Source organism: Symphodus melops, assembly GCF_947650265.1.
Source record: "Symphodus melops genome assembly, chromosome: 13".
NCBI classification, from domain to species: Eukaryota; Metazoa; Chordata; class Actinopteri; order Labriformes; family Labridae; genus Symphodus; species Symphodus melops.
The window spans coordinates 1,218,313-1,242,392 of record NC_136703.1 but is presented as its reverse complement, the minus strand read 5'-3'; the positions used below and the strand labels follow the sequence as shown (position 1 = coordinate 1,242,392).

Sequence of the window (24,080 nt, the reverse complement as noted above, 5' to 3'; positions counted from 1 at the left end):
CTGTTAAGTGTGTGTGTTCAGTACACAACATAACATGCACAAAAAGCTGATCTTTTAGGTTTGGCCGGTTTTTTTGTACCACGTTGGGGAGAAATTCACTTCTCACTGCAGCTCAGTCGTTCCAACATTGTAACATCATTTTTTAATATTACTATTCTGGTTCCTGTTTTTCTCTTCTTCGTTTCACAAGTTGCTTTAAGTGAACTATTCTTGTTCTCTTAATGATATTGTATTTGCAAGGTGGAATAAATGCTTACAGTCAAACAAAAAATGTAGTTTTACTCAAACGCTAAATTGTCAAACGAAGAACCAAAGAGAAACACGTTTTTACACCTTTTCATCTGGAGCTGCTTCTTCTGAAACTGTCTCAGCAGTGGTTGAATTATCATTGTGATTATTATTATTCTTCATATTCCGAGGTAACAGGAACGCAGCATGATTATTATTCTGAGGGTACGTGAACGCAGCGGAGGCGTGTCGTCGCAGTGCGCATGCTCCGTAGGCTGAGTGGAGGCGCCAAGCTGAGACATGTTCCCAGAGTTGGTTGACTGTAAACTACTTCACACAGCGGCTGAAGCTGTCAGTGTTATCTGCTGATTTGAACACACTTATTGAATTCAAAGTGTAAACTATAGTTAACCTGTAGTCAAGAGGACGCTTCTCAAAGTGCGCCATTTTTAAAAACGTAATCTTGTTTAGTTTTGTTGACTCGTGATGAGTTCACTGACTCTGAACGGAGTCACGGTGAAATTCCCTTTTCCTCCTTATGACTGTCAGAAGGACTACATGAGCAAAGTGGTCGAATGTCTTCAAAAGGTGAGAACGGTTTACGATAGTTTATGTCTGGTTGTTAGGGGGGATGCTGGTTGCTATGGAAACCTGTTGTAACTAGGGTTACCTTACAGTTTCAGTTTCTCAGCAGCTGTTCAGTGATGCTGGACAAAACAAAACCAGGAGTTGGACAAGGTCCCCCTGCAGTCTAAGTCTATAGCAGCATAACTAGGACCTGGTCCAGGTCTGAACCAGGTCCCCCAGCAGTCTAAGTCTATAGCAGCATAACTAGGACCTGGTCCAGGTCTGAACCAGGTCCCCCAGCAGTCTAAGTCTATAGCAGCATAACTAGGACCTGGTCCAGGTCTGAAACAGGTCCCTTAGCAGTCTACGTCTATAGCAGCATAACTAGGACCTGAGCCAGGTCCCTTAGCAGTCTAAGTCTATAGCAGCATAACTAGGACCTGGTCCAGGTCTGTGCCAGGTCCTCCCACAGTCTTCGCGTTGATTTTCTTATTAAAAACATTTGATTGGTGGAGACGTAGCAGAACAACGTGCTGATCAGTGAAACATGTGAAACCTGTGTTTACGTGTACCCGTGTGTTTCAGAAGGTGAACGGGGTCCTGGAGAGTCCCACAGGTACAGGTAAGACCCTGTGCCTGCTCTGTGCCACCCTGGCCTGGAGAGAGCACTTTAAGGACACCATCTCCGCCCGGAAGATCTCAGAGAAGCTGGGCGGGGAGGAGATGTTCCCCGACACGCCGCTGGCATCGTGGGGGACGGCCGCCACAGACGGAGACACACCGAGTACGTTCGTATCATCTGTCCGCTCGCTGCAGAGTCTCTGCAGAAGGTCACTTTAAATTTGAAAATCATAAAATCCAAAGATGAAGGAGGGGCTGACGTGTTTACCTCGAGTGCTTTACAAAGAAACAGCTACTGACATGTTTACATGATTGTTATTCTTCATGTTACTGTGTAAAATGATTATTTGGGGGTTTTCAGCTTACTACACAGATGTTCCAAAGATCATCTACGCGTCCAGGACTCACTCTCAGCTGGCACAGGTCATCAACGAGTTGAAGAACACTTCGTACAGGTAACATACGAGAACATTCGGATGAAGGCTGTTTCTCTTTATTCGTGTATTTCGGTGGACGAGATCAAATGACCTCGATCTGTGTGTGCTGGTTCAGACCGAAGGTGTGTGTGCTGGGATCCAGAGAGCAGCTGTGTATCAACCAGGAAGTGATGCGTCAGGAGAGCAACCACGTCAAGGTGAGGAGGAATAGTCTGTGTGTATGAAGTTGGGGCCCCGTGTCCCCTCCAGCGTCTTTCTTTAATCGTTATTCAATGACTAGAACGTGTTTGCAGAAGCAGACAGCCGCACAGCACGGCGGCCATCTTTTTTTTTTTTCTTTCCCAAAACGTCTGATAATCTCCGTAGTTTTACCTCCTACGGATCGTGTCCTGTACTCACATCCTCCTCGAGCGGTGTCGGTCATACAGCGGGCGTTATCAACAGACTGTTGTCATGGAGACAGGACAGACGTGCAGCGCTTTTCTTCACGCACACACTCCAGAGCGCACAGCCAACGCTTGGCGCCTCATGTACAGAGGCTTATGGTCCTTTGACGCTCTGGTTTCAGATCCTGATGGACCCCCCCCCCCCACACACACACACACACAATGGGCTGCGATCTCACACACACACACACACACACACACACACACACCTCTCTCTCCTCACATTCGTGTCTCTCTGTAACGGCTGTATCGAACACACAGCTGCACGTTCTCCGAGTCTTTGAAGTTGATCCGGGATCATATTGTTCGTCTCTTCTCTTCAGTTCTGACATTACTTTAGTTGATGCTACTTGTACTGGTTTGAACCCAGTTTGTACTGGTACAATGAACACAGTGTTTCTCTGTGTGGGTTTCAGGTCCATATGTGCAGAGGAAAGGTCTCCACCAGGTCGTGTGTCTTCTACAACAACGTTGAAGGTAAGTAGGCTGTCGTCTCTCAAGCAGAAGGTCGGGGGTTCGATCCCCGGCTCTTTGAAAGTGTCTCACATTATGGGACTTCTTCTTCGTCTGTTCTGCTTCAGAGAAGAGCACTGACAGAGAGTTGGCGAACTCCATCCTCGACGTGGAAGATTTGGTGAAATATGGAAACAAACAAAGGTGAGACCTTAACTAACAGGTCACTTTTAAGTCCAGTGAAATAACTAACATCATCCATGAGAAACAGAAACCAGAGAATTCATGACTTTTGTACCAATGTTTGACTGTAATGATCGCTGACGATGAAGCAGCTGATGTGTTTTTAGCTCTCTGGCAGTTTAAACAGGAAATGGTCATAATGTGTTTTAAACCTGCAGGGTTTGTCCGTACTACCTCTCCCGGTCCTTGAAACAGCAAGCAGACATCATATTCATGCCGTATAACTACCTGCTGGATCCAAAGGTGAGCCGACTCAGAGATATCATGGAGTAATGCAGGAAGCTGAGTTCAGATATCTGCACTGACAGCATCTTATTTAATTGTTATGGTGTCTATACGACAATATTGGAAATGTTGAGAGAGAGGTTAGAACACAGAAAGGTTGACAGACCCACGCAGAGCTGGTTAAACACTGAAGCTACAGTGTCCACCACATGCAGAGCTGGTTAAACACTGAAGCTACAGTTTCTCTACATGAAGAGCTGGCTCACTGAAGCTACTGTGTCCACCACATGCAGAGCTGGCTAAACACTGAAGCTACAGTGTCCACCACATGCAGAGCTGGCTAAACACTGAAGCTACAGTGTCCACCACATGCAGAGCTGGCTAAACACTGAAGCTACTGTGTCCACCACATGCAGAGCTGGCTAAACACTGAAGCTACAGTGTCCACCACATGCAGAGCTGGCTAAACACTGAAGCTACAGTGTCTCTACATGCAGAGCTGGCTAAACGCTGAAGCTACAGTGTCTCTACATGCAGAGCTGGCTAAACACTGAAGCTACAGTGTCTCTACATGCAGAGCTGGCTAAACACTGAAGCTACAGTGTCCACCACATGCAGAGCTGGCTAAACACTGAAGCTACAGTGTCCACCACATGCTGACCTGTGTGAGCATCCACTCTAGAGAGGAGGGGGGGAAGAGACAATTTAGACTGCAGTACCCATTTTAAACACTAGGGGGTCAGAGTTACGTACTGCTCCTTTAAGGCTTTTTTTAAAATGAAATGTGCACTGTGTCATAAAGAGCATCAATGTAGACTTTATTTTTTACGTCATATCGCTGATCTCCTGTTTTGTGCGTCTGACCCGCAGAGCCGCAGGGCGCACAACATCGAGCTAAAAGGAGCCGTGGTCATCTTTGATGAAGCTCACAATGTGGTGAGTCTCTGCTCTGGGTGTTTTTATGTGAACGAACATCTTACCAGAGATTTTATTTGATCCATTAACTGAAACAGGAATTCAGTCGAGGGTCACTCATCATCAGAATGAGTCGATTTATATGTTCAAGATTTTCACCTTGTCGGGGCCGTAAGGAAAGAAAGTTCAAAGTTTGACCCGTTTATCGAGGCCTCGGTTTCCTCGTCTTTATTAACAGAAGCTTTTTGTTCTGATCTAGCAGATCTAAACGTTTGATTAAATAAAGCAGATAATCGTTGCACGGATCCTGGATATAAAGGGCGGGGATGATTGTGTTTGCAGGAGAAGACGTGTGAAGAATCGACCTCCTTCGATCTGACGCCGTACGACCTCGCCTCGGCCATCACGGCGGTGGACCGGCTGCTTTCGGAGCAGGCGAAAGACGTCGGCGCCGCGTCCGAAGACTTCAACGTGGAATCGCTGAACTCGGGTCTGAACCAGTAATTTGTGCCGTTCGATGATTCAAAGATGCAACATCATTACCCATGATCCTCTTTGTTTGTTCCAGGTTTGAAGTTAGACATCCAATCTGTCGCTAAGATCAAACGTAAGTATCTTAAAGGGTTTAAAGATGATGAGTAACACGTCTGTGTCCGACGAACAACCTGGTTCTGTTCGCCTCCACAGAAATTCTGCTGGATCTGGAAGCCGCCATCGATTCCTACGACGTCCCGGGTGACAGAGGCATCACAAAGCCAGGAATGTAGGTGAACCGCGGCGCTCGGCCTCGACCACAAACGCACCGGCTTCAGATGGAATCGTTGGATTCGAGGCTCGGCGTGTTTGTAACGTAAATCTTCTTTCTGCCTCAGCTTCATCTACGAGCTGCTGGAGAGAGCGCACCTGACCTACGACACCAAGACGCCCGTCTACGAAGCCCTGGAGCAGATCAGCGGACACTTAGCAGGACGTCAGTGTTTTCTTTTTCCTCTGCTTGTGCTCACACCACAACATGTTGCCTGAGTACATACGGGTACGTTTAGCCTGAGATTTAAAGAAAATGGCCGACGCAGGAACGCTTCTGAAGTCCGATCGCCCTCCAGGAAATACACCCGGCCCAAAGTTCTTCAGACTGATGGATTTATTTTTCCAACTTCTTTCAACCTTTAATCCACTTTAACTTCAGAATAAATCCATCAAACTTGAATTCAAAATGACGTTTAATTAACATAAATTATGAACATAAAACTCGGGTGACGAAACAATACAATAACGCACACACACACACACACACACACACACACACACACACCTCGTTTGCTGCAGAGTCTTGATGAAACAAAGACCTGCAGATATCTCTCTTAAAGTCTTGTTGACTCATGTTTCCTGAGTGTGTCACACTCATTTTCTTCCCCCCACAACAGGTGTACATGCACTCATTACATCTTTGCATTAAATTAAATATGACAAATAACATGTAAAAAAGATGTGACGATGATGATGAGTCCTGTGTTTCTTCCTCTGCGTCATACAGAACCAAACTATTCTAACCAACTCGTTTCTCTCCAGAATCGGGAATATTCATGAACACAGGTGGACTGCAGAAGCTGTCGGATATGATTCAGGTAAGCAGCCCGGGGGGGGACTGAGGTGCAGCCCGGCCCGGTCCTGGACAGCTCTGATTGGTGGCGGCGCAGGAAGTGATGTTGGTGCAGGTGTGTAGGTCATCGTCGTGTCTCCGTCTTGTAGCTGGTGTTTTGTGGCGATCCGGCAGAAAAGGAGCGACAGCTGAGGATGCAGTCCAACACGGCTCAGTTCAAGGTGTGTGTTTGTTCGAAGGAGCCTCGAGCAGCTTTTGTTGAATCGATATGATCGTAAACGGTGAGCTGTGCGTCTGTCTCAGGTTCACATCCACCGAGACACCAGCACTCAGAAGAAGAAGAGCGCCGACGTTTGGGCTTCGTCGTCGTCGAAGAAACAAGGTGATGTCACACAGCGTCCGATTTATTCATCACCTGTGCTCTGAGTAACCGTCACTCAACGACTTTCTGTCCTTCCTCGTAGGAAACATTTTGAGTTACTGGTGCTTTTCTCCGGGCTTCAGCATGCAGGATCTGAAGAACCAGGAAGTCCGCAGCATCATCCTGACCAGCGGGACGCTCTCCCCTCTGACCTCGTTCACCTCGGAGATGAGGATGTAAGTCACCCGCCGCTCCTCCAACCTCAACGTACCTGCACGTGCTCCAAATCAAGAGACGAGAGACGAAGCTTTGGAGCGCATCACAAAAACAGATCGTTCTAAGCAGAAGCTTCTCGGTGATCCGCTGCTGTTTGTGTTCCTCTGCAGAGAATTCCCGGTGACTCTGGAGAACAAACACGTGATCGAGCGGGACCAGATCTTTGTCACTGTCATCGATCGAGGCCCCGATGGAGTCGAGTTAAGTTCAGCGTTTGACCGAAGGTTCGTACTTGCTTACTTTCCCACTCGGTGCTTCTCTTATTACAAATTCCTTCTGAATTTAAAGCCAAATAACTCGAGTTCAAGCCGCCTTGTTTTCTCCTCCGCTGCTTTCCATTTGGTGAAAGTTTCACTTTTAATACAAACTCTGTCTTGTGTTGAGGATGCAAAGTAAAATAATGTCCTTGACTTCTGTTGCAGGTTTATTCCTGAAAACATGGCGTCCTTAGGAAACACAGTCGGTAAGCCCGTGCTTTTCTATGACAGACTGAAGGTCTTGAATTTCCTTCGGGATCAATAAACTAACTAACTAACTATCCATCTATCTATCCATCCATCCATGTGCTGATTCACATATGTCAGTCATGATGAAGATCTTTCCGTCGCCTTAACGATGGCGTTCTCATGTTTCTCGTGTTTTCTCCTCAGCCAACCTGAGCCGAGTCGTCCCTCACGGCCTCTTGGTGTTTTTCCCCTCCTTCCCTTTGATGGAGAAAACTCTGGAGTTCTGGAGAGTAAGTGGAGATCAATCCCAAGACTTCACATGTGAATGAAATAAAAAGTGAGCGTTTGTGTCTTCAGGCTAACGGACAGGCGAACCGCATCGAGAACGTGAAGCCCATGTTTGTTGAACCCAAAGGAAAGGGAACCTTTAACGAGGTTTGATTGATTAAATATTCACGCACACGACTTTGAAAGGTTTTTGAAGCTCTCACGTCGGCTGCAGTTCGTCTCCTCTCCGTTTCCCTCCTCAGGTTATCAACGGTTATTACAGCAAAGTCAACGACCCGGCATCCAAAGGGGGATCTTTCTTCGCAGTGACCCGAGGGAAGGTGAGCTTCTTTTTTTTTTTTCCCTGAGATGAAAAGTCTCAACTCTCCGAAGGATTCACTTTGACATATTCTGCTGATCCCTGTTTTAAAACCTTCTGAAAGCGTGACGATGCAGAACGTGAGCAAAGACTCAGATCAGGAGGTAAACGTATGTTGGAGGGCGCTAGACGGCTCGTTCTGCAAATCACGCCACAGTTCCTGGACTGTCCCCTGGCAGCCCTGCAGCGTTCTGCAGACACGCACTCCATCTGAACATTTCTCTGTCTCAGGCCAGCGAGGGTCTGGATTTTGCGAACACCTTCGGGCGGGGTGTCATCATCACCGGCCTTCCTTTCCCTCCCAGGATGGATCCTCGCGTCGTCCTGAAGATGCAGTTCTTGGACGAGATGAGCAGAAAGAAAGTTCCGGGGATGAAGGTGAGGAGAAGACGTTCCCAGAGGAGTGACTGAAGAAGAGGCTGGATCTATGTTTATGTGTGTGTGTGTGTGTGTGTGCGTGCAGTACCTGTCTGGTCAGGAGTGGTATCGGCAGCAGGCTTTCAGAGCCGTGAATCAGGCCATCGGTCGAGTGATTCGCCACAAAGAGGACTACGGAGCCATCTTCCTGTGTGATCAGAGGTCAGACATGATCGAGTGACGGGCAGCTGAGCTTCAACATTCAAAACACCCCAAAGTGAAAAAACAACAAATATCTGTTATTTTGTGGCATTCAAGCGACTGTGCAGCTTCTCTCACGTCTCTCGTTGTTCTGTAATCTTCAGGTTTGTCGCTCTGCTCAGGAGAGCTCATTCCCCGTGTTTCCTTTTATTATTATTATTATTATTATTATTATTATATGTGACAAGAAAAGAAAAGGACGGGTTGACACGTGAGCTGTTCGGTCCACTGTGCGTAATAACGTCCTCACTGAGAGCTCAGGCTGTAAAGACGAGACGGCAGTTCTCTGCTTCTCCACCTCGGCCTCGTCTGGATCATGTTTTTTTATGTGCGTTCTCTGTCAGGTTTAAAGGCTTCTCTGCCCGCGATCAGCTGCCAGCGTGGGTCAAACCGTACGTGCGTCTCTACGACAGCTTCGGGAACATCGTCCGAGACGTCTCTCAGTTCTTCAGGGTCGCACAGAAACTGGTAAGTCAGCGTCCACGTCCTGCAGACGTGTCACACCTTCACGCCTCCAGACGTCTTTCAGCTCGTATTGTTTTTATTCTTCCAGAGACCCTTCGTGGAGCAGAAGGCTCCTGGAGAGAGCTGTGGGAAGTCGTGTGAACCCGCCACTCAGTCCTCGGGCGTCACTTCCTGCTCCGCCTCCCAGAGCTTGACTGCGCAGAAGGCCAAGGCGCTGGACTCTCACCTGCCCAGCCTGAAGAGGAGGAGACTCAGTGAGTGTGAAGTTGACTCTTTCTTTTCAGAGAGAATGCGGCTCCATCTTTGATCTGTTTCCTCTGTGTGCGATCAGACGATCGAGCGGGAGCGGCCGGGATGGCCAGGATCTGCATCGAGTACGAGCAGGAGGTGCAGGAGGGTCAGAGGAGGCCGGTCAACCTGCTGGACGCTCTGGAGCGAGGAGAGCAGGGCGGCGGAGAGGACGGGGACGGTCTGGTGGGAGAGGAGAGGGTGAGACAGCGGGGTCGAGACTGAAACAGCTCCACACACACATTTATTATCTGAACAAGTTGATGGATATCGTCGACCTTTAAATGGTGATTTTTTTTTTCTTTTGAAGGCGAATCGTTTGTCCACGCTGTCTCTTCAATACGACAAGAGGATGGAGGACGAGCTGCGGGGAGGCAAACGGAAAATCAAACTGGTCCAAGAGCAGGTACGAGTGGCGCAGCAGAACAACAAGCACCAACAACAACAATGGGCTGCGATCACACACGCACACACACACACACACACGCAGACGCAGAGAAAGCTCCCCTACGATGAGTCTTACAGCCTGCAGGCGGATCACATGAGATCCTCGATTGGCTTTATGAAGATGTTTTTGTTGCAAAAGATCAGATCAGACTTTGCGTGCAGACGTCTGCATCGGTTGCCGTAGTAACGACGAAGTTGAGGAGCATTCAGATCGGTCTTTCCTGCACGCCTCTCTGCTTGAAGCGTCATGGAAACATACCGGCTGCTCTGACGCACTCGTGATGTCGCTGCCTGAACAGAAAACAACAAACTCACCTGTGCTTTGTTCTTCATTGCGACTTCCTGTGTGCCGCAGAGGAAGAGCTCTGACGCCTCCGACGAAGCGAAAGCCGGCAGAGCGAGAAACTTCCTGGCAGAGATGAAGAAGTCTCTGAGCGCGGTGAACTTCGACCGCGTGGTCAAGGCTCTGCAGACGTACAAAAAGACGGACGACCTGGACGCACTGCTGGCTGAAGCCGCCGTCTTAACCGAAGACGCCAACACTCACAATCTGCTGCGGGGTGAGTCCAACATTTCTGCACACAACAACACGGCTGATGTCACTGATCATCCAGGATGTGGCGTGTTCACTCGTCCCGTGTTCACGTGTTGACGTGTTGACGTGTTGCGCTTCCTCCCGCTCTCAGGTCTCTACCAGTTTGTCCGTCCTCATCACAAGAAGAGCTTCGATGAGAAATGTGTGGAGCTGACGGGACAGGGCTGCGGATTCAAACCGGAGCACTCGCTGGCGAAGGACGTGAAGAAAGCTTTCGTGCAGAGCGGTACGAAACACACACACACACACACACACACACACACACACACACACACACACACACATCTCGACCGGTCTCGACCTCGCCCAGTCTGAGACTGAGTAAAGGGTGCGTTTGGGTTCCCAGACGAGACACAGTGTGTACCCGTCTGTGCGATCAAGGATCTGTTCCAAAGTCCAAAATCAATTTTAAATGTTTGTTTTTTTTAAGCGTCAGACAAACAGCCAGCGGGGGGTCTCCCCCCCCCCTCCTCCTCCTCCTCCTCCTCCTGCACCCAGCTGAACACACAGCAGCTCAACAGAGGAGGACAGCACCTGAGCCAGCAGGGGTTAAAAGAGCCACAGAAAGGTCAATAAATGAATATGAATTATCTTTAACTAAAACTCTCTTTGACTTGTCCAAACAGTTTTTATGCATCTTAATAAACTGCGCTCGTGTTCTCCAGGTTCTGCTCCGAAGACTGAAGCCCACACCGCTTTTCTGGCCGATGTGAAAAAAACTCTGGGCGCAGAAAAGTCCTCTCAGCTTTTTCAGGCCGTCCTCAGCTACAAGAAGAGCGACAGCTACGAGAGCCTGGTGAGCACGGTGGTGAGCTTACTAACCGAGAGGGACGAGGACTTCGGCCTGCTCGTCAGTAAGTTCAGAGCGCCACGTCGTCAACGCCTTTTTAATGTTTATAAAGCTGTGAGTCGTCGGGGCAGAGGTCGGCGCTCTCAGAGAATGACCTTTTCTTCCTATAAATTAGGAGCTCGACTCCGAAACAAGTGAAGCTGTTTCTCCCTTCAGTCCGTCGGTGAGAAGGAGTCCACTGAATCCTATGAATGTGTTTTCTTTTCTTCAGGATTCGGCACGTTTATTCGCCCTCACCATAAGAAGCAGTACAAAGAGATGCTGGACGCTCTGATTGGTCGGTCGGACTCTGCCGCTGATGTTTCTGCGGCTGTGAGCGAAGACCAGCAAGAGAACGGTAAAGGACAGGAGCTTGTATTTGACCTCTTACATATTCGGATCTTCCTCGGCGGTATATGTCAGTGGTTAACGGCAAATTTGAACCAGCCTCCCGTTAAAAGTGAAAATGTTTCAAGGAATTTAAATGGGGGAAAAAAAGGGACATATTTCAGAAACTTTGTGTCACTGAAGTCGTGAAGTCACGTCTGAACATTTCAGGAGGACTTAAATGAAAGAAGCTCACCCTGGAAATATTGTGAGTTTTCTGCAGGTGTGAAATCCCTTTGATGTGTTTATTTTATTTTATTTTATTTTTTTCAGATTTGTCGTCGACGCCTTTAAAGACACAAAGCAAGATTTCCAGTTTCTTTTCAAACAGCCAAAGAAAATAGAATCATGAACGTGTTTCTGCTGAATCCAAAGAACCGAGAGCCAGACGGTGAAAATGGATCTGACTCCATTTTATTTAAATAATGAACCAGAATCGTTTTTTGGACTCTTGACTTGAAGACTACACTTGACGCTTGGGTGCAACAGCACAGTGATGACGCTCTGTATTAAATAAATGTGAAAAATGATGTTTTTATATGTTTTTTATTTAATTAAATGAACAATTAAGTCGACACCTGCCTCCTGATTCTTTAGTTTCCTCCGTCACAGCTGATACCATCTTAAATACTTTTCCATTTAAGGTTTTTATCTGATGAACAACGTTCCCAGCAGATCATTTTTGATCTTCGGCCATTTTTTCTCTAAATCGTGAGACAGACCGGACTACCTCCAATTTCTTCAACGGAGGTCAAACAGAACAGCAGCAGGGTACGAGTGGCTCTTGGTAACTGTCTCGTTTAAATTATGTTACAGCCTTTCTGGAGTCAGACATGTACATTTCAGTCTAAGCAAACTTATTTTCTTTTCAAGCTCACCACACACACCTTTGGCTCCTGGGGGCGTGTCCAGAGGGCTGGCCTCCCTTGAAATGTCATTGGCCACCCCAAAATCCAAATCTATGATTGGCTGTAACCCATCATTAGTGGGGAGAGAAAGGTGAAAATGTAAAATTCATTAGTGTCACAAACTTCAGGCCACCCCTGCACAAGTCTGGCTGCACACCTGCCTGGCTCCTGTTCAAATATAAATGTAGATCTGCTGCTATGAGAGTCAAACACATAGACCAGACCCGGTTTGTCGTTTATTTGTTCACATTTTTGGCATGTTTTTAAAGATCCTTAAATATAAACCATCTTATACTGATTTTAAACAAACAGATCCAATAACACAAGTTCAAATAATTATATTTATAACAGCTTTTATTTATTTATCACATTTATCAGTGTTTAACATAAATGAATTAACATCGTTGGTCCTCAAATATAATTATTTTTTTATAATTATAGAATAAATTGACATTTAGATTTATTTATTTTTAATTATACGTGTATTCATGTCGGTGTTTGAAATAAGGTTGACATAATTAGTTAAATAAAAGCAAAATTAGAAGCGTAACTTTAGGACGTTTACAATTCACGTGGTTGCCTTTTCAAGTATCGCGAGACTTCCTGCAGCGGAGTCCTTCCATCATGGCAGGCTGTAAGTTGGTGCTGGAAGGCAGAGTTAGTGTAAATGCGTTTATTTTGGGAGTCAGCGTGCTCGTTATCCCGCTCATCAGAACCTTTTTCGGACACCATGACTGGGTCTTTGACTACCTGACGGAAACTGCCGGGAAAGTCGTGATTTGCGTTCACATCGCTGTAGTCAACGGCCTCTTGCTAACCATCTATAGAGGACCTCTCTACAAGGTAACGATCACTTCCTGCTTTCTGTTTCATTCAGTCTCTTTATGTTTGGTCTGGTTTGAAGCATGTTGAGAGATTTAAAGCAGCGGGTCTGTTCTGAAGCTTCCTTCACTTGTTATTGAGGCTGTATGCTAACATTAGCCACCTTTAACATGATGGGATTAGATAAAGAGACAGCTGGTGTTTATGAGCTCAACATAGAAACATAATCCAGGTAAATCCGCTCTCTCACCTGTCTCTCTCTCTCTCACCTGTCTCTCTCTCTCACCTGTCTCTCTCTCTCTCTGTGTCCTCCTTCATGCACATTGAAATCATTTCCTGCAGAACCTCGTTTAGAAATCTGCTCATTTTGTGCCTTTCTAATTTATATTTAAAACATGTTTTGAACTGTTGGTGTAAATTCGGCCAAATGAACTAAATGAAATAGTGACACAAACACATCAGAGAGGGGCGATATGGACCCAAACTCACATCTCGATATGTCTCATTAACACAAGTTCAACGTGTACACGCATTTAAAACTTCCTGTTTAAATTAAAATGTTGAAATTATTTAATTTTCTGCATCACAAAATAAACGCAGTTGTGTGTTTTTGTTATCAATTCGTGTTTCGAGTCGTCTCAGGGAGAGAGAGGGAGAGAGGGGGAGAGAGAGAGAGGGGAGAGAGAGAGAGAGAGAGGGGAGAGAGAGAGAGAGAGAGGGAGGGGGAGAGAGAGAGAGACAAGTGAACAAAAAGTTAGTTTGAAATGTTATCACATGTATTTACATACTCACAGCCTCTTCTCAATACTTTGTTGATGCACCAATTATTTTTGTGCATGATGCTACAAGCCTGGCTCACCTGTGCGGTCAGTCCCGTAGAAGACGAAGAAGAGAAAAGATTGACTTTATTGATCTCTGAAGGGAAACGAGGTGTTTACACTCAGAGCGAGGGAGCGTCGGTGCACAGCTGTCTTCAGATCTCTCCAGAGATGTTCGATCAGGTGTTAAGAAGTCTGGGCCACTCGAGGACATTCACTAAGTTGTCCCGTAGCCGCGCTCCAAGCGGGCTGCAGCACTAGCAGGGTTCTCCAGGCGTCCTGGAAAACCTGGAAAACAATTAGCCTTGGAAAAGTGAAAACTAAGTGTTGTGACTTGTTCCAGGTTGCTGTGAGAGCCTGCTTTCTGGGAGTGACCTTCGGCCTCGGTTTGATGATCAGCTGCTCCGACACCACATGGACACACTTTGGCTGGTATGTCGATATTTCGCCGCTTCGTGTTTTTGGCGGCAGGTTGATTATTCGTGTTGTAACAGGAACTTCTCTGCAGGTACATGTGCTCCCTGTCTTTCTTCCATTACTCGGAGTACCTGGTGACGGCCATCATTAACCCTCGCAGCCTGTCCCTGGACTCGTTCCTGCTCAACCACAGCATCGAGTACACGCTGGCTGCCGTCTCATCATGGGTGGAGTTCACGGTGGAGAAGCTCACAGTTCCAGGTTGGTCTGATCTCCACTTATAGGATTTTTTAGTCATGTGAAAATATCTAAATCACTACAGGAGGCAAGACGACGCAGAGTCTGCTATGTAATGACAGTTCTGCCTTTATACCAATCGCTTGATTGCTCGTATATTTCACCTTGAGTTGAAAGTTGTTAGTCATGTTTGAAGGATTTTTGTTGAACCCTGATTAAGTGGTAATCCCGGGGGTGACAAATCAAAGGAGAGGAAATATGTTTAAGAGACACAAGAGGTCCTCTCCTCCGAGACGTAAACTCACGTCTCTCCTCTGAGCAGTGAGAGCTTCGGGTCGATGCTCTGAACTAAATAAAGTGTAAACGTCCCTCCCGTTGAATCGTGCTCTCGTCCCTCCCGTTGAATCGTGCTCTCGTCCCTCCCGTTGAATCGTGCTCTCGTCCCTCCCGTTGAATCGTGCTCTCGTCCCTCCCGTTGAATCGTGCTCTCGTCCCTCCCGTTGAATCGTGCTCTCGTCCCTCCCGTTGAATCGTGCTCTCGTCCCTCCCGTTGAATCGTGCTCTCGTCCCTCCCGTTGAATCGTGCTCTCGTCCCTCCCTCAGAGCTGAAGCAGCTGAACTGGCTGAGCGTGGTCGGTCTCGTCATGGTGCTGTGCGGAGACTTTCTGCGGAAGGCGGCGATGTTGACGGCCGGCTCCAACTTCAACCACATCGTTCAGAACGAGAAGGCCCAGAGCCACGTGCTGGTCACCAGCGGGGTCTACTCCTACTTCAGACACCCGTCCTACGTGGGCTGGTTCTACTGGAGCACGGGGACTCAGGTGAGACTCTTTGATCTGGGTTAACGTCAGGTGGTGGTGTGTAACGGCGTCCTGTTCTGATCACTGATGAGCCCGCTGACTCTTGCAGGTCATGCTGTGTAACCCCGTGTGTATACTGGGATACACGATAGCCAGCTGGAGGTTTTTCCGGGAGCGTATCGAGGAGGAGGAGCTCTCGCTCATCCACTTCTTCGCCGAGGACTACGTGGAGTACAAGAAGAAGGTTCCCACCGGCCTGCCCTTCATCTCAGGGATCCGCGTTAACTAGTCCCGAGCCGGATTCTGGACTGAGCAGACTTTAAGCGCTGAAGCAGATCAGACCTGGTGGGTGTGTGTAGCGTCTGTCACGGCGGCCGGCTGCCCTCCAGCGGAGCGCCGAGCAGCCGGCTGAGAGCCTGCAGCTCACAGACACAGACAGTGACGGCTGGGACGGCGGCATGCAGCTGGGCTGCTGATTTTCTACCAACTTCCAAAATCCAGTTACAGACCAGAGAACCTCCACTGTACTCCATTTAGTCCAATAATATTCATGTGTTTCTGTTGTGTTTCTGTTTGCATGCTGTGACCATGCCGAGTGTTTTCACAGACGACCTGTCGACGTTTAGATCCACGCTGCCGCTCGCACCAGGACGGAGTTAAAAACGGATTCTTTAGACAGACGAGTTAAAAGCTTTTTCACAGTATTGTTGTTGTTTTTAGTTTTAAGAGGTTGCCTCATCTTATCATGTTATCTGATTTTAAACTTTGATTGAACACCAGTAAAAAAAAATCAAATGATTTCAACACCTGTCTCGATCCGGCAGGAACCCGTCAGGGATCATTTCTTGTTTTTTAATGACCAGAACTTGCAGCACATCGTTTGAACGACTCACATGTCACCTGTGTATTTAGACCTGATGAGCGTCTCCGTGTCGTGTCGTAGCACTCGAGATCGCTCTCACGCTGTCGGGATGTCGCGTGTTGAGGGTTAAAGCAGCACATGTGATCACAAAGATGGATGTTAAACCACGGAGCGTTACATGTTTCAGTCAGCCGTTACTAACCGTTTTTCTGTTTCCACTTTTGTCCTGTGAGCGATTATTTCACTGTTTTTAGTTGTGTGAAGAATGTTTCCGTTTCTGTCAGGTCAGTTAGAGATGATGCTGCAGCTTCTCCACCCGACTGAACACTTAAAAAGGTTTTTATAATTTAAGAGTTGATGTCCCTGGAGCCTCTTGTGTGTTTTTCATCAGATGTTTTCTTCGTGTTTGGGATGAACAGTCCTTTTCATTTCTTTCCTCGTTGATCTGCCGGCTCGCTGGAAGTGGTCGAGCGAGGCTGCCTCTCACTCTCTCTCTCTGTTATATCTGAGTGCTGTTACAGTCACTCTCTGAGCACAGGTCGTGTTGTGTGGGAGAGAGAAGCAGAGTGAGAGGGTCAGCGAAGAGGTCATGACCCCTGTCGGTGAAGCGTACATGTTTGAACTGCAGACTGTAAGTCAGAGGTGGACGTGCCGACGTCTGAGGACGACAAGGTTCAACCCTTCATGCTGGCTGTCTAGCATTGACCTTGTTTTTGGAGCCAGCTGTGGATGGGGGGGCGGAGCTTGAAGGACTCGAGAGGTGCGAGTTAGGTCAGATGTAATTCTCTGTTTAGGGCACGGAAAAATATGCATCAAACAAACTGAACAAATCAACAGCAGACGAACATCACGCTGTGTTAAAGGAGCAGTCTCTAACTGTGACACCTAGTGTTTGAAATGGGTACTGCAGTCCAAATAATAAACACTACAGAGAGCAAAAACATGTTTTAAAAATCTTGCACACTACTCGTACCCGACATCGTCACAGTTTGATGCCCTCTGATCACTGAAGCAAGAGGAGCGTGCAGGATTTGTTCTTTTGTGTCCTACGTGATGAGAGAGTGAAATGTGTGAACGCGTCCTTTAAAACATTATTCATCCGATCAATGGTGCAATCTACCAAATCCAATGTTCCTGAAACGCAGTTTAGGATTGACTGTGTGTGTTTGCAGTTCAAAGTGACACACTTGTAGCATACGTACGAAGTGCACCGTGTACGACGTTAGATCTGCAGCATGGCACGCCTGAGTCCAGGTTTAGATTTGTTGCACTTTGTACTGTACAGAAGAACCATTTATCACCGAGGGGGAGAAGTGTACATCTCAGCATCACATGAAATAAAATCAAAGCAATTATTACTCACTGACTCTGTCTTTATTATTCTCAATGGATCTGATTTTATAAAGACTCAACTCACCATACAATAATCATCATAGACCTTTTATGTTTTTAACGATTTTTTGTTTTTGTTTGATATCTGAGGCGAGACAGGAAACGCAGAGAGAAGAAAGCGGAGAATGACCTGCAGTGAGGGAAAGATTGAAGTCAAATTAGGAATACATCCTTTCAGTTTCTGTCGTTTCTCTACGGGAGCCTTGTGAACACAAGTTAATGTCTGCTGTGCACAAAATAATCATCTTGTTCCTACAAGTTATTTGAAGTCATCTTACTTCAGGGGCTCTGTGCATTTTTATCATTGTGATTGTGTATTCTTCACTTTTGATCCTGATTCTGACTTAATATTGCTTTGTTTTTCTGTCTCACATTTGTGACTTTTTGACCCATATTTTGACCCTTTATCTCACAATGACTAAACATGAGCGTCATGAATGCTAAATATGTTCCGTACTGAAGCGTAGATTCTTTTCCCAAACATCACTAATAATTATTTTCTTCTTGCGTTTTTTAACATATTGTTTCTATTATCTTTTACATGATTTCAAAGCTCGTTAATCAATCCTAGATAAAATGATTCCATCCATAATTCGGCGTTCGATTTTTCAATGTGACGCATGCGCACTGCTCGATCTTCCTTTCTGTTAGCTTCTCCGCCATGGCGCCCATTGTAAGTAAAAATCTCCTGTCAATAAATGCTCTAAAATGTCGATTTATCAGCGTGAAATCTAAAGAATCAGAGCCGAGATGAGATGATGCTGCATTTATTACAATTCTTATCAACATTTTGAGTTGTTGGTTTTTATTTTAAGTATTTTTTTGTGGGGGGTTTTGAACGGCTTCGTGTGTTTTTCCCGTGGCCTTGTAGCTTAGCATTAGCATAGCGGCTCCAGGCGGCTCACCACGTTGTAGAAAAACAAGACAACATGTCCGGACATCATCTGATTAAACATCCTCCACACACCTTAAAAACAAGATAACATGTTCGGACAGCAGCTTATCTTCACACACACCTCTTACTGATAGATAAGAATGACTTCTGTTAGTTTATGTTGATACAGAGAGATGGAGATACAGATGAGTTTACATCCTGCAGAGTTCATGTATACCCCTCACTGTGTGTGTGTGTGTGTGTGTGTGTGTGTGTTCAGCAGAAGAAGCAGAACACCGGTAAAGGTGGTAAGAAGAAGAAGCAGGTCCTGAAGTTCACCCTGGACTGTACTCACCCTGTGGAGGATGGCATCATGGACGCTGCTAACTTTGTGAGTCCTCTTCATTCTGCTGATGACGTCCTGCTGCCTTCTCTGAGTCAGCTCACTCTGATTTTCTGCAGAATAAACTCGACGAGGAGGCTGGAGGAGAAAGTGATCGTTGTCTACACATGCAGAAACTTCAGATTGAACTCTCTGAGTGTTTGTGTTCTGTGTCTGAGAGGGGTTTTTTTCTAATCGCTTTCGTCTTGTCTAATCTTCAGGAGCAGTTTCTCCAGGAACGCATCAAGGTGAACGGGAAAGCGGGCTCCCTGGGAGGCGGCGTTGTCTCCATCGAGAGGAGCAAGAGCAAGATCACTGTGTCCTCCGAAGTGCCCTTCTCCAAAAGGTGAGCGACCCTTCACACTCACTGCATGTAGACCGCGATGAGGACCGAGGACGGCGTCTGTGCAGCAGAGGATGTCCAGTTCAGTGTCGACCTCGAGTGTGTGTGTGTGTGTGTGTGTGTGTGTGTGTGTGTTAATGTTCACAAACATTTAAAAAGACGAGCATCGACACGCGGTTCTGCATTTTAAAACCTGAACATTTCAAACCATCCGAGCTGACAGATTCTCGCTCCTCCTGAGAGGTGACGTGTCACGAGGTCTTTAGTGTGACAAACATCGTCTTTGACGTCTGAGTAAAACGGGACAGCGTGTCGTCCTCGGCTCAAAGCAGACGTGGTGACGTACCCGGATTAAATTACATCTTCAAGGGTTAACTGTTGGGCAAAGGTCAGTAAACGCATCACGATGTGTTCGTGTGTGACCCAAAGAATGAGAGAATGAAATGTTTTTTGTGGAGAGGAAGTTGAATAGTTAAAAAGTTTGGATGGTGGTGGTGAAGTTTACTCGGGTCTTTAAGGGGGTCTGGATAACAGTCTCAGTCTCCCCCAGGTAGACTCAGACCCAAAGTCAGGACCCCCTCTTGTTGTCGAGGATGCAGCAGCCCCTCCCTCCTCGTCGTTTCGTCTGATCCTGGTGCTCGGGTGTCGCGTCTCTCTGGAACAATAGTTGAGTCTGTACTCGAAGGGTTAATCCATATTTTTCATATCAAACTTCTTAAAGTTCCAGTGAGCCCCAATCCGGCTCATGAGGTGGTCCAGACTTAATCCGGGGACTGAACACTTGTTAGAAAGTTCCCGTCCGTTAGCTCGACTCCTCTGGACCTGACGGAGCCTGAAGGCATGCGACCATGGTTTCATTCATCGCTGCTGTTCCACCGCAGGAGGAAGAGGTAACCGGAGCGGGGTGATCCTTAGGCGTGAGGCGGCGGCGGTGTTCAGGAGGAAACGAAGCCGCCGTCCCTGCCTTCAGATTAACCCTTTAATGAGAGCACAGTGAAGAAATGCTAAAGTGTGCTAGCTGTGAATGAGCAGCTAAAGGTTCTGACTGTTTGGATCCGTGGACGTCTCGTACTTCACAGATTTAAAACTAAAACTAGCTCTGTCGGCTGTTTTCACTGTGCTAAGCTAACTAGCTGCTACCATGCTAACTGGAGGTTTAAATCCTCTTAATTAGCAAGAATGCAAATAAGTGAATTTCCCAAAGCGTTAATCTTTCATTTAAAGCGAGTCGAACCTGAACGTTTCTGTCTGCTCGGAGCTCGGCGTGCGTCTCTGCGGGGTCGTCTGCTCGCCCTGGTTTCAGTTCATCAGTTTCCTTTAAGAGGAGGGGGCGCCGCAGACCGGGGGCGCCGCAGACCGGGGGTCAGGGTTTGATGCTTCGAAGCTCTGAAAGGTTTCAGTCACGTGGTCGTTTTCTCTCTCTCTCTCTCGCTCTCTCTCTCGCTCTCTCTCGACCACACAGACAGCGTTTAAAGTGAATCCTGCTGCCGTGTTTGATGCTCAGCGTCCTTTATATTCACTCGCAGACTCGATCTGTGAATCGTTTCAGTTTGAGGAGAATAAAAATAATGAAGTGATTTTTTATAAGTTTTATAAGTATATAGTCGTCAGCTGATATAAAAAGAGCTCCGTCAGTGAACATTTAGAGAGATGAACACGGGCTGCAGCCTGAGCACATCGTGTCTGTGACGTCCACGCGCTCGGCAGGTATTCTCATATGGGACCAAAAGAACCGATCCGATTGGACTGCCGGTCCGACCCTGAAGGCTGGAAAAAAGACAACGAGGTTTTCTATCAGCGTGTCGGACGAGCAGATCGAGTGTTCAGTTTCCTGTGTTCTCCGCGTGCGTTCATGGTGTTTAAAGTGACTCTGTTTGATGGTCTCGTCCTGTTCTACAGATACCTGAAGTACCTGACCAAGAAGTACCTGAAGAAGAACAACCTCCGTGACTGGCTGCGCGTCGTGGCGAACACCAAGGAGAGCTACGAGCTCCGCTACTTCCAGATCAACCAGGACGAAGAGGAGGAGGAAGACGAGGATTAAAACAACAACTTCATTTGATTTTGTACATTTAAATAAATGTTTACAGTACAAAGGCGACTCCCCGACTGTTTTAGTTTGAGGTCAAAGGTCAGAAGAGCGGAGGACTCAGAAACACCTCAGATATAATAAACAGACTGAAGGTCGTCCTGCGAGCCGAGGAGTTCCATGCATCTGTTCAGAGATATTTTCGGGGTCATGTGACGAGTAAGGTAGCGTCAGTGAGGTCACTTCCTGGACTTTAGTCTGGAGAAGGTGGCCACGCTGTTTTAACAGCCGTTAAATAATGTAACTCATCAGGCGGATGTCAGGGTACGACTGGAGCGACGGGTGTCTCAGTCAGGATCACAGAGCGACACCAACTTTCCTCCGGGAGTCGAAGTATTTCCCGTCCTGAGACGCTCGGGGATCGAGACCAACAATGATCCTGTGTGGGGGGGGGGGCGTGTCCCTTAGAGCGTAAAACCAGGACGGTCACAGGTCATAAACGGGATGAAGATGTAACGAGTGAAGTTATTCGCTGTTTCTCTTTTTATCTCGGTAATGACGCAGGTCTGCAGTGTGAGAGCCAATGAAAACGCTTCAAACTGAGGTGAAACCTTTGAAGTGATGTCGAGGTCGCCTCTTCCTCCATTAGAGAGCGAGTATCTCGTGTTTGTGCAACGAGCAGATAAAACACCAGAGAGACGACAGATTAATTCATGTGAATCTTTATTTAATCATTTCAATGAAAAACAAAACAAATAACCCAGAGAAAGAATTTCCACCATTAAAAAAAAAAAAAGAGTAAAAGAGGGTAAACACGTCTGTCGTTTCTTTTTCAAATAAAAAAAGGACGAGCCTTCATTTTCGGCGCGACGTGAGCCGCCCCGGTTCTAAAAAGTTCTGCTTGTGAAACCGCTTTGAGCGTCGGAATGGTTACTTTTACTCAACAAAAAAAAAGAAAAAAAAGAAAATCAAAGACTTTAAAGAGCGAGCCGACTCGGAGGTCTTGGAAGGACTGAGGTGAGCATCCTGGATATAAACAGAACTAAAGGAATGTAACTATGAGTGGAGTGCACTGACGCAGAACATCACGTCCTGAATCCTGATTGTAATCTGTGGCAGCTGCACGCCTGCTCACACCGACGTATACACACACACACACACACACACACTTACTCACAAACAAACAAGACTTCCATATCCTGAACGAACACGTAGAAAAAGGCACAGGTATGGAGAGTTGGTCTTTGAAAAGCCCCCAGCGAGAAAACACCGAGGGTCCTGATGTAGCACCCGTAAATGTGACAAACTTTTTTTTTTTTTTTTTTTAATCGTTTCAAATACTGCGACACGGACGACAGAACGAGAGACGTGAACACATGAATGTTTGGCTGTATCACAAAATAGAAAAAGGTTTTTTTTTTGTTTTTTTTTAGGTGGGGGGGGGGGAGGGGGAGGGGGGAGCACGACCGGCTGGGTGTGAAGTGCTTTGGAGTGAACTGTTGCAGGTTCACTCGAGGTCGGGATGTGACAGGAAGTTGACCGTTGGCGGAGCGTCGTCTCCGCTCCAGCTAATCAGAGTCCAAATTGATGTTTTGCTGCTGGTTGAGATGTGTAGGAATCCCGCCTTCCTTTCCTCCTTCTGAACTCAAGACGCCCCCTGTAGACCGCCACAGAGACCGGGGCGGGCCCGGAGTTCCTGCTGAGCAGCGCTGGTCTCTGCTCAGGAGAAAGAGGCGTTGCTGCAGGACGGCCAATCAGAGCGTCCGGGGGTTGTACTCGGGCAGCTTTTTCAGTCTCTCCTTTTCTTGATCGGTTTCCTGTCTGGCGATGACCATGGAGTGAGAGTATCCCATCACCACCTGCAGGAACACGAACGTCACAACCTTAACCATTTGTCTTTGAGCCAATCAGAGCACGCCGTCGGTCCGGCCACCTACCTGCTCCATGAAGATGCCGTCCAAGGTCTTGACCTCCTGAGCCGTGGTGGAGGACTTTGGTTTGTTGTCTCCGTATCCCTGAAAGAAGAAAAACAGAGACGGTCAGCGCTGGCGACTTCCTGTTACCGCGGTCTCCCGTAGAGATCGAGGCGGCGGCGAGTCTTACCAGCTCGCCAAACGTAGGCGACGGTCCCCAGCTGATCGTGCTCTCGTCTGCAGCCACGATGACACTGCTCTTCCTGTTTGATACAAACACACCCAGTTACTCCAACGCAGGCGCCACGACGACACTTAACAGACAAGATCCTCGCCGCCGAGCAGACGGGTGTGCCGCTTACTCACCCGCACGCCAGACTGCGGATCTTCCAGCCACACAGATCCTGCACAGCTTTGGGGTACATGGTCGACTCTCTGGAAGTGTTCGTCACGCCCCAGAAAAACAGACCGCCTGAAAGAAATCAAACAGATCAGACGTTAGCGCGTGTTCCTTCGGCGCCACGATGAACCGCGTCACGCTCTCCTCTTACCCATCTCGCTGACGGCGAATGAACACTGGTAGCCCGAACAGATCTGAGCGGCGCCGCGCCCGGGGAAGTCGAACAGTTTGACGAGTCGAGGAACCATCTCGTCCTTCTGCTCGGCGTGACCCAGACGCCCGTATCCGCCGAAACCCCAACTGAACACTCGCTTCTGAGAGTCCAGAACGAGCTGCGAGCGCACAAACACACTTCACTCACACGCTCCAACCACCTGCAGAACCACCCGCTCGGATCTGACCAATCAGCACTCACCGTGTGGTTGGATCCGCACGCCACATCCCGGACCACCACGTTGGGTACGGGCGTGACCTGGCCGTCCTTGGACTTCTCGATGAAGATGGCGACGCGGCGAGCGATGAGCTCACAGTCAAACTCGATGCGCTGAGCGCGAGCTATGAACTTCCCGTCACTGTTGTGTCCTGCAGGGACGAAGACAGAAGACGGAAGACAGAAGACAGAAGACAGAAGACGGACGGCTTCAGACACTTTAAACTAAAGAGCAGAAATAAAAATCATCATTGTGCAGTTTCAAAGTCTTTTTTTGTTTTTTTTAAATCTCTGCTGCTAACAGGAAGTCAGAGCCAGTGGGAGGGGCATAGACTGTCTGCACACCACCTCTACCACCTC

At 47.5% G+C, this 24,080-nt stretch overlaps 4 protein-coding genes across 5 annotated transcripts; 3 read left to right on the top strand and 1 right to left on the bottom strand.

Annotated features, from left to right (window-relative positions):
- The first annotated feature begins 471 nt into the window (after positions 1–471).
- Positions 472–11,623, top strand: rtel1 (regulator of telomere elongation helicase 1). The gene is made up of 33 exons (XM_079359411.1): positions 472–816; positions 1,381–1,579; positions 1,778–1,871; positions 1,969–2,050; positions 2,716–2,776; positions 2,881–2,956; positions 3,154–3,238; positions 4,091–4,156; positions 4,478–4,625; positions 4,704–4,742; positions 4,823–4,898; positions 5,008–5,105; positions 5,705–5,760; positions 5,885–5,956; positions 6,039–6,117; positions 6,200–6,332; positions 6,483–6,596; positions 6,795–6,835; positions 7,023–7,108; positions 7,176–7,253; positions 7,349–7,426; positions 7,696–7,842; positions 7,928–8,043; positions 8,427–8,550; positions 8,636–8,801; positions 8,879–9,036; positions 9,146–9,247; positions 9,638–9,842; positions 9,969–10,103; positions 10,308–10,445; positions 10,543–10,731; positions 10,939–11,064; positions 11,367–11,623. Exons 1-33 carry the CDS (start codon positions 715–717, stop codon positions 11,435–11,437), a joined length of 3,540 nt encoding a protein of 1,179 aa, XP_079215537.1. The 5' UTR covers positions 472–714; the 3' UTR covers positions 11,438–11,623.
- Positions 11,624–12,548: 925 nt separating this feature from the next.
- Positions 12,549–16,025, top strand: icmt (isoprenylcysteine carboxyl methyltransferase). The gene is made up of 5 exons (XM_079358913.1): positions 12,549–12,844; positions 13,985–14,073; positions 14,150–14,319; positions 14,899–15,116; positions 15,205–16,025. The coding sequence occupies exons 1-5, from the start codon at positions 12,626–12,628 to the stop codon at positions 15,382–15,384; spliced, it is 876 nt and encodes a 291-aa protein (XP_079215039.1). The 5' UTR covers positions 12,549–12,625; the 3' UTR covers positions 15,385–16,025.
- A 1,895-nt stretch (positions 16,026–17,920) lies between these two features.
- On the top strand, positions 17,921–21,044 carry LOC306833422 (large ribosomal subunit protein eL22). Of its 2 annotated transcripts, none has more exons than XM_079358666.1 (4): positions 17,921–18,022; positions 18,504–18,614; positions 18,827–18,951; positions 20,848–21,044. In XM_079358666.1, the coding sequence occupies exons 1-4, from the start codon at positions 18,011–18,013 to the stop codon at positions 20,990–20,992; spliced, it is 393 nt and encodes a 130-aa protein (XP_079214792.1). In that variant the 5' UTR covers positions 17,921–18,010; the 3' UTR covers positions 20,993–21,044. The 2 variants fall into 2 exon arrangements, with proteins under 2 accessions (XP_079214792.1, XP_079214793.1); XM_079358667.1 differs by having other exon boundaries at positions 17,923–18,022; positions 18,507–18,614.
- A 639-nt stretch (positions 21,045–21,683) lies between these two features.
- Positions 21,684–23,909, bottom strand: rcc2 (regulator of chromosome condensation 2; the record flags this gene model as incomplete). Its single annotated transcript, XM_079360051.1, has 6 exons — positions 21,684–22,836; positions 22,915–22,992; positions 23,081–23,153; positions 23,257–23,362; positions 23,442–23,622; positions 23,706–23,909. Coding segments are annotated over 6 exons (747 nt in total), but the record flags the coding sequence as incomplete, so codon positions are not given.
- Positions 23,910–24,080: the final 171 nt, after the last annotated feature.